At 38.4% G+C, this 13,369-nt stretch overlaps 1 protein-coding gene across 2 annotated transcripts in view; it reads right to left on the reverse strand.

Annotated features, from left to right (window-relative positions):
- Window positions 1-13,369, reverse strand: part of Dpp10 (dipeptidyl peptidase like 10) — a 1,579,922-nt gene that overhangs the window by 51,827 nt on the left and 1,514,726 nt on the right. For both annotated transcript variants that reach the window (XM_008834544.1, XM_008834545.2), the window contains exons 14-15: window positions 4,873-4,964; window positions 4,187-4,234 (exon numbers count right to left, since the gene is read on the reverse strand). In XM_008834544.1, the coding sequence (XP_008832766.1) occupies window positions 4,187-4,234; window positions 4,873-4,964 (140 nt within the window). The remainder of the gene's footprint in view (window positions 1-4,186; window positions 4,235-4,872; window positions 4,965-13,369) is intronic.

Raw genomic sequence — 13,369 nt, forward strand, 5'->3', positions numbered from 1 at the left:
ATGGATGGTAACAGAATAAATAAATAATAAGAAATTTAAAAAAAAAAGGAATCTGGGGAGGAAAGGATTTATAGACTCACTTACCCCAATCACAGTTCATATTTGAGGTAAGTCAAGAAACCGGGAAAGGAACCTGGAGGCAGGCGCCATTTATGGTTAGGAAAGGTAAATGGATGGTAACAGAATAAATAAATAATAAGAAATTTAAAAAAAAAGGAATCTGGGGAGGAAAGGATTTATAGACTCACTTACCCCAATCACAGTTCATATTTGAGGTAAGTCAAGAAACCGGGAAAGGAACCTGGAGGCAGGAGCCAAAGCGCAGACCATAGAGGACACTGCTTACTTGCATCTCCTCCAGCCTGTGCTCAATGTGCTTTCTTAAACAACTCAGGGCGACCTACCCAGGGGTGGAAGCACACACAGTGGGCTAGGCCCTCTGACATCACTCAACAGTCAAGATATGCCCACAGGCCAGTCCGATGGAGGAAATGTCTCAACTGAGGTTCCCTCCTCCCAGGTGTGTCAAGCTGACAAATAAAGCTATTCAGCACATTTCTTCATAGTCAAGCCAGCTTACACTGGTGAGCTGTTAATTAGGCAACTTCCCAGCAGTACATTCTCTTATAACACAGTGACTCACTGGCCCAGGTCATAGTTATATCAACTGCTTTGCCGGAGTCACAGGGCAGGCAAGCCCACAAATCTCAGATAGTCAAACCACACTCTAGACTTATATGAGCAAAGAGCCAGAAGTATTTCCATCCACTGACCTTGAATAAGTCTTAACTTTGTGTGCTGCTAGTTTCTGTCAACTTGATGCAAACTAGAAATACCTGGAAAGAAGGAATCTCAATTGAGGAATCGAACTGTGGCCATGTCTGTGAGGCATTTTCTTTTCGTTTTTTAACTGAATTTTTGTGATTTTCATACAATATATTTTAGCAGTACTTTGATCTCTCCCCCATCCTCACCTCCTGTTACTGCCCCTTCCCACTTAAATGTACTCTATTAATATACATAATAAGGCTTATAGAGTCTAAATTGTGTCCCTAGATATCCTTCAGTGTGGTTCTGTCCATTGGAGCCTTGTTACATCCTTGAGAGACTGACTCTCCCCTTCCCAGCAGCCATCAGTTATCAGTAGTTCCTCAGGTGGAGTTGGGGTTTCTTACCAACTTCCCCACATCTATGCTGGGAATTTTGTCTGGTTTGAGCTAACATGGAACTTGTGTATGCTGTCATACACATGCCATACATTGCTGTGAGTTCATAATAAGTAACAGACCAGCTCTGGAAAATTATAATTCCTGGTGGTCATCCACCCACCACACCTGGTTCTTAAAATCTTTCCACCCCCTCTTCTTCAGTGATCCTTGAGCCTTGGGTGATGGAAGCTTAACATAGTTGTCCTATTCTGGGATAAGCACTCTGTAGGTGAGACATTTTCTTAATTGCCAATTGATGTGGGAGGGCTCAGCCCATGGTGGATGATGTCATCCATGGCAGTTGGACCTGGTCTTTATACGCAAGGTAGCTAAACAAGCCAGGGAAGCAAGCCAGTATGCAGCATTCCACCATGGTCTCTGCTTCAGATTCTACCTCCAGGTTCCTGCCTTTACTTCCCTCAGTGATGGACTATGACATGGAAGTGGAAGTGAAATAAACCCTACCAGCAGTTAGTTTTGGTCAGTGTTTTATCAGAGTAACAGATAAGCAAACTATAACACGCTGCTCATCTTTTTTCTTTCCTTTATAAAATAAAAGGAATTAAAAATTATTTCTACATCTCTAAAGCATTGCTCATGATTGTGATTGTTAACTTTAATTATCAACTTGACACAAACTAGAATCACCTGGAGAGGGAGTCTCGGTGACTAGATTAGGTTGACTTCAGGCATGTTTGTGAGGGATTTTGTTAACTGGATTAGTTGAGGTGGGAAGACCTACCCTGAGTGTGGGAGGCACCATTTGTGGGCAGTGTCCTGGACTAGGTATTTGTAGAGAGTGAGCTGAGCATGAGTGAACACGCATTAATTTATTCTTTCTTTGCTCTGGAGTATGGTGTGATATGACCAGCTGCCTCAGCCTTTTGCTGCTGTGACTGGCCCACAATGATGACCTATAACTTGGACTTGTAAGATAAAATGAACTCTTTGCTAAGTTGCTTTTTATCAGAGTGTTTTATCATAGCAACAGAAACAAAATTAAGGCAATAGTTATTTGTATTAATCATAAATTGTTGACAAGAAGACAAGCTTCAGACAGGGACCACACTTTGATTAAGAAGTCTTAGCCTCAATTTAAATCAGTATTTCTTTAGTATTTCTTTAACAGCTTTGCATGTACTAGAAGTCATTTGCAGTGAGAACATCTGTTCCAGGAGGTCCAAGAGATATACTGGATGATATGATAATAAAGAACAGCCTACTTCAGATAAAAGATATTTGTACATAAATAAGCATGTGCAGATAATTCCTGGAGAGAAGCTATGACTACACAGGCTGATTGACATATTAGAATTTCAATGATGTAGAGTGGTTAGAATGTTGCAAATCCAGAGCCCAATAAGCTTGAGTTATCTTTCTTTCCCTTAATAGCCATTTATTGTCTTTCTCTGTATGACCTAAAATCTTCATAACTTTTATGTAACAGAACTCTAGTTTCAACCAACCAAAAGGCTAAGAATACCATCATGTAGCTCAGAGGACTAGGGCAAGACTTCCATGCTTTCCTGAAACCTGCATACCTGATTTTTCTACAAATGCATTTCAAAAATGTTTTCTTTTATGACTTTCCTTGTACTGTTCCTGTAAAAGTTCATTGAACTTTTATCACATTGGGACATGAGATTTAGGGAAACCTGAATGTATGTTCCCAGGCCATTGCCACCCATATTTAGCTCCAGAGTAAAACATCTTATCTCCTTTGAGGTGAAAGTTGTGTTTTTGTTTTGACCAGAATTAGGGAGGAGTTAAGGCACATTCAACATGAATTTGTGTGTGTGTGTGTGTGTGTGTGTGTGTGTGTTGTACATGTGTGTAGGTTCATGTGTGTACATATGTGTGTGGAGGCCAGAATCTCCTAAGAGATGCCTTCATCAGTTGCTTCCCACTTTATTTATTGAGGCAGCTACTCCTTGAACATGGAGTTTGCCAATTCTACCTAGTCTAGCTGTCCAGTTTCCCAGGGGATTCATATCTCTGCCTCCAAAACACTGGGATTATAGGTGGTCCACCATGCCAACTGAGAGTTTACATGGGTATTAGTGATCCAAACTCCAGTCCTCATGCTTAGGCATCAAGACCTTCATGTACTGAGCCATCTCCACAACCCTCAACATGTGTTTGTTTTTTTTTTTTTCCTCTCAAAAGGAAAGTCTACACTACTTGGTAAGAAGGAGAGGTGAGATTTCTTCAAACAGGCTGAATTTCTACTGAGAATAAGCTATGGCAGATTTGACACCTGTAAAAGCAGGTATGCAGAATGGAAATTAGAAAGTGTATATGAGATGCAAAAATAATAGGTCCTTTGCCAGCCAAAAATAAAAGACATTTTTCTAAGGTCCTGTTGAAAACTTTCAAAGTGAGTAGACATTTTAATGCTAAACAGCTCAGCTCTTAAGCCCTTTTGATGAATTTAGTTTCACATTTGGGAATATTGGCAGATGTGAATATTCATGCAGGCATTTTTCATTTTAGTTAAGCAAGGAACATTCTAGACTCAAATAAAGCTCCCATCTCCACCAAAAACCTTATTGGATTTTATGAAGCCGAGGACACAGAAAAAGAGCCATTGCTTGCTAGAATTTGTGTTAAGAGACCCATTATGTTATTATACTATTTGGGAATAAATTATAAATGTGCTACATTAATGTACTGAAAACTCAATATGAGAAGGAGAAATTGCAAGGAAAATAGGAAAATACATATATGTCTCTAATGTGGGCAAATTTTTAAAAGTAAGTAACCAACAAGAGAGAAAAATTCCAATCCAGGTATAGTTCCCCAGCCTTCCCTTATGACTAAGCCTGAGGGACAAGACCAAGAGAGTGGGGTTGACATGTGATACTGCCTTTTTCTTGCCGTATTGAAAATGAGCCCAGGCTTTCCTGTGTCTTCATTGTCTTGTGTTGATGGCCTCTGAGAAGCCAACCTGTGCAGGGAAGTGAGTTCACACCACCTACCTGTACAGCTGCCTCCCTCTGGAAGAAAACTCTGTGCTCAGAAAGTATCTGTTGGGAAAAAAAGCAGCACAAACATTAGAGGTAGATCTATTTCTGTCAACCCGAGTTTTCAAATCAACTTCCTAACACATCCAAAGGCGGGCAAGAGGTTTTTATTATATATTCATGGATATTTGCTCCATCTGGGAAATAAATCTGTTTTGCTTTATAAAATAATCACCCTGTTTCATAATCTCTTTTAAATGTCTTAAGAATATGTGGTAGGGCCTGGTTCTATGTACAGTGTCTGTGAACAAAGTACGACGATTTTTAAGATTTTTAAATTTTATTTATGTCTATGTGTGTGACTCTGAATATATGTGCACATGGGTGTACGTGCCCTAAGAGGCCAGATGAGGGTTTTAGACCTCTTGGAGCAAGGCCCTTGGGAGCTGCCTGAACTCAGGTCCTCTGATAGAGTAGCAAGTACGTTTAACCACCACTGAGCCAATTCTCTAGCCTCAAAAGCACACTTTTAAAAGAAAAGGTTGTTTTTTTTTTTTATTTTCGTGGATGGTTTGTTTGAATGAAGGCTGTGGTAGATAACATAATTCTTTAATAATAGAAAAGATTACAATTGACAATGTTGAAAGCTAGACCAAGGAAGAGAAGCTGAAATTTAAAAAAAAAGAAAAAAAAAACCTCACATTTTTTGAGTGATTTCATCATATGCCAAGATCTTAATCACTTCCCAACTTCCTGATGTCAGATGCCGCACGATAATTTGCTCACTTTTACTCTGTGAAAAATAAAATGGAAAATATTGATTTCTCATCTTTCCTTAAACAGCACCACTCTGGTCAACAAAAAAATACTAACTGCTTTTCCCACATGTAATTCTTTGTCAACTAACATTCAATTTCCTGTGCTAAAATAAAAAATTCACACATGTTCCTATGAAGAGACCATGGGAGGATATACTTTTATCCTTCTGCTGTAGGAAGGAAAACAATTCAGGAAGGGCCAGGAGGCCACACAGCTGTAAGCTGTCCTGAGCATAACACTTCATACCGACATAAGACATCTGTATGTCTCACTGAAATAAAAATTAGCTGAGCATTTGTGAAAATTCGCAGCAGACATTTCAAAAGAAAGTTTGCTGCAAACTAGCAATGTTATTTTGATTCTTAAGATTGTCTTACATGTACTACTATGAGGTTTGCTGCTTTCACTCAATATTTTTTCAGAGATAAATCTATACTGTTATTTAGAAGCATAGTTGATTTGCAGCACCCTTGTGGTAATTTGTGTGTATGGGGGGGTGTGCATGTGTGTGAGCAGGTGCATGTATATGCATGTATGTGTGGAGGTCAGAATATAAGCTCTGGTGTTTTTCCTCAGTCACTGTCTATTTATTTATTTATTTATTTGTTTATTTATTTATAGAGTCAGTGACCAAGTACTTATTCATCTGTAGGTGGGGTTGGCTGGCCAGCATGCCTCAGGGATCTGTCTGTCTTTGTCTTTCTAGAGCTTATAAACTCATAGTATCACACCTGGCTGTTTTTTCTAAGACAGGGTCTTTTTTCTCTGTAGCCCTGGGTACCATAGACCTTTCTATGTATACCAGTATGGCCTCAAACTCAAAGAGATCTGCCTGCATCTACCTCCTGGTTTGTTGATATGAGGCATCTGGGTATGACACTTAGTTCCTCATTCTTGCAAGGTATGATTCGAATGAATGAGGAATTCCCTTTCATTGGGCTCCAAATATTTGAACACTTTGTCCACAGTTGGTGGCGCTGTTTTAGGAGGTTTATGGAATGTGGCCTTGCTGGAAGAAACATATCATTGGGGAGAAGGCTTTGAAAGTATAAAGTCACAGTCCATTTCCAGTTTCAGTCTTTCTGTTTCCTATGCCTGCTTGAAGATATGAGCGATCAGCTTTTTGCCCACTGTAATGGATACTTATCCATCTGGAACTGTAAGCCAAATAAACTCTTTCTATAAGTTTTCTTGGTCATAGTGCTTTATCACGGCAACAGAAAATAACTGTCGGTTATTAAACAGAAAGTCAACCACTTTCCTGACTAAGCTATCCCTGCATTGAAAGAATATAATTGATATAAATATTTGAATTGCTTCCAAATGTTCATTCTTCAAAACCAATTCTATATTTTCCAGTGGATTTATCAGTCTCACTTTTGATACTTTTTCACCTTTATTATTTATTATGTTAAATTTACAGTGTACTCATTTGTGGAGTATTGGGTGTTGTTTTGAAACACACATGCATCGTGTAGTATTCGAACCAGTATTCTACCTCCTCATTTATCACTGACTTGTAGTAATTATTCATACTCACGGGGTACAGGATTTTTGCATATGTATGAGTACACCATGTGTGTGTTTGGGCATGCAGTTTTGTGCATATGCAAGTGAAGTCTAGAAATTGATGTTGGGAATTATCCTTAATCACTCTCTACCATATTCATTGGGGCAATTCTCTCAGTCAACCCCAGAGCTCCCAGATATGGCTAGTCTGGCCAGTTAGTCTGATCTGGGGATCCTTGGCTTTGCCTTCTGAGGGTGGGGGCTGCCTATGTGAGTTTCTAGAGATCCAAGGTACTGACCTGCTGAGCCCCTGACCCAGATGAGCATCATTTCTGATGTTTCCATATAGGTAAGGCACAGATGCTGAGCAAAGCCCTAGGGATGGGGCTGCTTAGTTATAGGATACACATGTGCTAAGAAATAGTGACATAGTGACAATTTCTTTTGTTTTTGTTTCGAATCAAGGTTTCTCTGTGTAGCAAAGGCTGGACTCAAACCTGATTTTCTGCTGTCTCAGCCTTCTGAGAGTGAATGCTAGAATTACAGGCAACCACACATGATTGGCATTCGTTTTTCCCAACACTGTCCCAGTTTAGAATTTGATGGCAATATGAGCTTCCCTGGCTCTTTATCTGTCGTTATGTCTTATCAGCAGTTATTTTTGACTGATTCCTTGTTTTCTGTCAAACTGATTGTGCCCTACTTTTTAATTATTTAGATAACATTTGAGAAAATTAAAGAAATACTCATAAAATCTTCAATTCACAAAGTGACAATATTTTAAGTGTTTGTGTTCCTTTTGTTTTTGTTGATGAATCATTTGAAAGAAATATGGAAGTAACAGGATATTGGAATCTAAAAGCGCTGGCATATATTTTTTCAAGGATAAAAAAGATTTTTCCATATCATCAAATCACAGTAATGAAAATGACATTAACATTACCTAAATATATAGCCTATACTGTCATATAACTTTTATACAAGTTTCAAAAATAATTGCACAATACATAATTGTAAATACAATTTTATATATTACATATTTTTAATAATTACACTTTCAAATATAGGAGTTACATATCACATGTCAAGATTTACATATAGTTTTGATATTTTTACTCCCTTTTCATGTAAAAGCCAAGGCCTGTGAGACAGCCCAGTGGATAAAAGCATTTGCTGCACAAGCCTAAAAATCTGAGTGAGAATCTACACAACTCACGGTGCAAAGAGAAACCCGACTCTTAAACACTGTCCTCTGAAGCCCATATATGAAATAAAATAAATAGTGTAAAAGGCAAAGATCGATATAAAATATAACAGCTGTGTCATTGGTGGATTAAAAATTTACCATCTAATTGGAGATGGAATTTTTTTTCAGTGATTAAGAGCACTGCCTGCTTCTGCAGAAGACCCTGGTTCGATTCCCAGCAGCCACATGGTGGCTAAGCTCCATCCATAACTCCAGTTCCAGGTGATCCAATGTCCTGTTCTTTCCTTCACCGGTACTGAATGACACAGGTACTCTTACACAACTGAGGCAATACCCTTATACAAATAAGTAAAAATAATAAATAAAACACATTTTTTGATTAAAGAATTTACCATCTAATAATGTAGACCTACATATAGGATACAGATAAATTATGAGAAATTTATAGTATTTAAATGTCTATGCTGAGGACTACAAATTATAAAAATAATTTTGTTATTTTAAAAATTGTAATTGCTGTTACTAATTTCTAATTTTATATTTGGCATTGTCATGAGAAAATTTAATGTACTATCTAAGTAATAGTCCTAAGGTAATTTTGGTATAAATATATTCAGAGTCAAGATATTTGATATGTGAGGAGTTCCTTACCATACCTTCCTGTCAATTGTACTCGAAGCAGAAATCAAAAGGGAACTCTGTACTTTACTATGTATCTGTAGGAACAGAATCTTTCTTCAAAATACTCTAAATTTTCTTGGTATGAGTTTTCTTCTTTCAACTTCCTGAATACTCTATTCCTGTCAGCCATGCTGGTATATACCTAGAATACCAGCACTCAGGAGGGGGAGGTGGGAAGATTGAGAGCTATGGGACAGTCTGGCTGCATAGTGAGTTTGCAGCCAGCCTAGGCTACTATCGTAGAACCTGTCTCAAGGAAAGAAAGAAGCAAAAAGACTTGTTTTAGTTCCCCAGTCTCTGGCTATCAGCATATCATGTTATTAGAGGTTCTTTGTGAACTAGCTGAATTGTTTCCTTGACTTTGTAGATTGAACGTATAAATGAAATTTGTCTCATTTTAAATAGCTGTATACAGGCTGGCATGGAATCCTAAACTCAGACATTTTCAAGTTTCCAAAAGACAATGGACTACATACAGGCAGTGATCCTTACCTACTTTCAGGACCTACTTTAAAATGAACCTAGAAAAGATACTAATATTTAAAGGTTTCAGTTCATCTATAGTGTTAATTTCATGACATAAAATTATTGAAAACATAATGAAATTTTGTTTAATGTTTGGGAACATTGGAAAGATTTTCATTTTAGATTTCTGAGTTTATTTTGTCTGCTTCTCAATAAAATTTGGTGTGTGTGAATGTGTGTATAAGGATGGAAAACTGTTTTAGCATGTTTATGAACAATACTCTGACACTTTAAGAAATGTTTGCATGCAGTGTTTGAAAGAATACAATTGTACAGTATCCACATCAAATACTGATTTGGTTCAAAATACTACAATTTTAGAGCTATCTGGGTGGTACATACCTGTGATCTTAGCAGTAGGAGGTTGATGGTAGGTGGATCAGAAGCTTGAGGCCAGACTGGAATACACAGTAAGTCTAAAACCAGACATAACTACATTGTGAGATCACATCTCAATAATTTCAAAAATTACAGCAACAAAGTGATGCTTAAAAAGTTTAAGATAAAAAAATCTGGGGGCTGGAGAGATGGCACAGCAGTTAAGAGCATTTGCAGCTCTTCCAGAGGACCCAAGATTGGTTCCCAGGACCCACATCAGGCAGCTCCCTACTGCTTTTAACTCATAGTTTTAGGGGATCAAACTCCCTCTTCTGATCTCCAAGGGCACTGCACACATGTGGCATACACACATACACATACATAATTGATAATAATAATTGTTATTATAGTAAGAGTAACAAAAGATCTCCTGTTGGAATCCATACTAAGAACTTCACAAAGTTTTGACTTTATTTCAAATATCCATTACTTACAGTTTTATTTCTATCAAGATAAATAAATTCCAAGGAAAACTGTTAACTCACTTTTCATATATAATGGACTCAACTAACTTTTCACAACTGATATTTCATGAGATTAATCATGTTAATTTTTGTCTGGACACTAAGCAACTCATTTCAAACCAATTAGAATAAGGAAGATTACTACAGAGTGTACAAACAAATGTTGATACTTCTGGTTGACACAAGGGGATGTCTAAACCTCAGTTACTTTTTCAAACACTTTCAGGAGAAATAAATTCATAGGAAAGGAAGACTTTCACGCTAATTTATTGATGATTGATTCAGTGTGTGTGTGTGTGTGTGTGTGTGTGTGTATGTGATGGCATGCATCTGGAGCTCAGAGGACAACTTGGGGGAGTCTGTTTTCTCCTTCCAATATGTGGATCCTAGGGATTGAACCCAGGCTGTCAGAAATGGGAACAAGCTACTTTATCAATTGAGTCACTTTACTTACCCAGGAATGAAAATTTAACATAGTAGAAAATGATAACAATTTTTATTCCCCAGTAACATATCTATTTTTAAAAGATATTCAAGGGGCTGGAAAGACAGCTCAGCAGTCAAGAACACTGACTGTTCTTGCAGAAGACCAAGGTTCAAATCCCAGCACCCACATGGCAGCTAACAACTGTAGGTAACTCCAATTCCAGGGCATCAAACAGCCTCTTCTGTCCTCCGTGGGCACTGCACAACACAGGTGCACTTACCTACATGCAGGCATAACACTCATATACATAAAATAAATAACATATTTATTTAAATAAAATATTCAAAAATTATTTTTATTTTATGTGTATGAATGTCATGCCTGCATGTATGTAAGTGCACGAGTGTCATGCAGTGCCCATAGAGGCCAGAAGAGAACATTGGAGCCCCTAAATCTGGAGTTATGGAGGGTTGTTAGCTGCTATGGTGGCACTGGGATTCAAACCTGGGTCTTCTGAGAGAGCAGCCAGTGCTTTTAAGCACTAAGTCGTCTCACCAGCCCACGTATCTTTTTACGAATCCATAATTTCTATTATAATAACATGGTGGAACAGAATCTTTGAATACCAGTATAAATGAATGGAGTTTGACAGAGACAACGTGAGAATATACTTTCATTTCAACTCATATTTCAACTTTAATTTCAGAATAATACAGCAAACAATCCTGTGATTTCATTCATTCTCAAAAAAGGGCTGAAAATCTTGGGGCTGGCGAGATGACTCAGCAGTTAAGAGTGCTGACTGCTCTTGCAGCAGACCTGGGTTCCATTCCCAGCACTCATATGGCAGCTAACAACAGTCCATAATATTAGTTCCAAGGGAATCAAACACCCTCTTCTGACCTCCACCATGAGCATTACATGACAAACATGCAGGCAATACACTCATACACATAAAATAAAAATAATAACTAAAATAGTTTACAGACAGGGCTGAAAATCTAGAATCCAATGGTTCTTACTTGGGGCTAAATACTGGATACATCTAAATTGATGATGATTTCCTTTCACAAATAGTTTAACTATCAACCACATATTTCTATTTACAAACTGAAAGCATATTGGCATCAGTAAAGATTTAACTGTGCTTGTGATTTTCACCTGATAACAGTCTGCTCATTCAAATATCTCATATTAAATTCTGTTTAACATCTATGGGTTTTAAATAAGAACAATACTGCAGTGCTTAAAAATAGCATGATTTAATTTACTGTCTACTCATCACACAAAATGAGCCAATTGTTTCCAGACAATGTTCCATTCAGACAGAGTAGTGAAATTTAATGAAAACTTTTATTAGGTTGATTAGGTGATAGAATTATGAATTGGGGGCATGCTATTCTCTACAATGTTTATAATGAATAATAGAACTTAAATTTGTTCCAAGTCGAACTGTCTGCTCTCCTGAGTAAAACTTCCTGCTGCTGAACAAAGTGAGTGGATGTAGTAACATGTAATTTTTCATTTAGCATAATTTTTCAAGATGAAGGTACAACTGTTTAGACCCATGAATCTAAAACACTGAATATCTTGGAAACTATGTTCACCTGTATTTGGGTGGTAAAGGTGTTATGAAGGCTAATTTTGATTGTCTGCATCCCAAGACCCAGCATCATATAAGAGACATTCCTCTGGGTGTGTTTATGAAGGAGTCTCCAGGTTGGGTGAACTGAGGAAGGAAGATGCATCTTAAATGCTGATGACACCTTTCCAAGGGTTGGATTCCAGGACTAAATAAAAAGAGAATGTGATCTGAGCACCAGCATTCACCTTTTCTGCCTCTTGACTGCAGACACAGTGAGCTTGGCCTCTTCAAACTCCCCTCCCCATGCTTTCCCCCACCATGATGGGCTACAACTTCAAACTGTGAGCCAAAATAAACCCTTCCTTCCTTAAGTGCCTTTGGGTGTGTATTTAATTACAGCAATGAAAAGAGTAGCTAACAGAGGTGTCATGCCTTTGACAAAAATTGTTCTCTACTGCAGTCTGAATTGCAGGTGTAAGGATGCTGCAATTACAGATGTAGGAATTCATAAACTAGAGGTCTACATAACAACTGATATTTTAGTAGGAAGAGTAAATGAATATCTTGTGATCAAATACATATTATAAAAGTGAAGGAACTCAGACCCACAGGCCTCTTTCTCTGGGGTAAGTTGATCTTGCCCTCCTCACCTTGACACCCCCAGCCTAATTCATACTCCCATCTCCACCACTGGTCTCTCCTCCTAGCCTGGGTCCTGTCCCATTCCTTGTCTTGGCACCCCAGACACTAGGAGAACCACCACTTCTTCCTGATCCTTTGCAACCAGACCAACTCAGTTCCTTCTTGGGTCCCCTGGAGCACTTTGGGCCTGGACCCACTCTCACCTACCTCTACTTCCCTGGGCCTACATGACCTGCCAACCTCTTTCCTGGATGCCGGGGCTGACCTTTCCTCTTCCTGATCCTTTACATCCAAACCAACACAGCTACTCAGTGCAGTCCCCAGTAGTGCTTGGGGCCGCTTCCCACCCCTATCTTCCTTTGCATCTCTGGGTGGAACAGCCACCAGCTGCCCTAGACCAGCATCGTTTCTGGGCCCAGCTCCCAGGCCAGTCCAACCCTCAAATTCCTGAGGCCAAAATCTTTCTTTGAAGGATCCAGACCTTAGGAGATATGCTGAGAGCATCTGATCCTCAGCTGACTTGGGCCTCTGTGGGAACTCCTGAAGATGAAAGCAATCTGGCCACTCCAATAAAAAATCAAAAGAGAGAACCAGAAGCTTAGTTGAACCACCTTTCCATGCCTAAAAACTAAACCACAAAGGCACATAAATTTCATAAAAAGAAGCAGGCCTAAACTTGAAGGCCTGAGTCTCACACAAGAATCAGAAACTACAAAAGAAATTCACATGTCAAAATCACAGAGAAAAATAATAACATGAAAAACCAAAATAACATATCCCCACAAAATACCAGTAATCCTCTAGAGGAGCACAATGAGAATCCCCTAGAGACAATGCAGGACATGAAACTCAAAAGAACAATGATGAATATGATAAAAAAATTCAGTGAATTTAAAGAACACACAAACAAGGTAATCATAGAGCTGAAGGAAGATAGGGATAAACTTCTGAATGAATTCAG

The sequence above is a fragment of the Nannospalax galili genome, unplaced genomic scaffold, assembly GCF_000622305.1.
Source record: "Nannospalax galili isolate Female #2095 unplaced genomic scaffold, S.galili_v1.0 scaffold37, whole genome shotgun sequence".
In the NCBI taxonomy this organism is placed as follows: Eukaryota; Metazoa; Chordata; class Mammalia; order Rodentia; family Spalacidae; genus Nannospalax; species Nannospalax galili.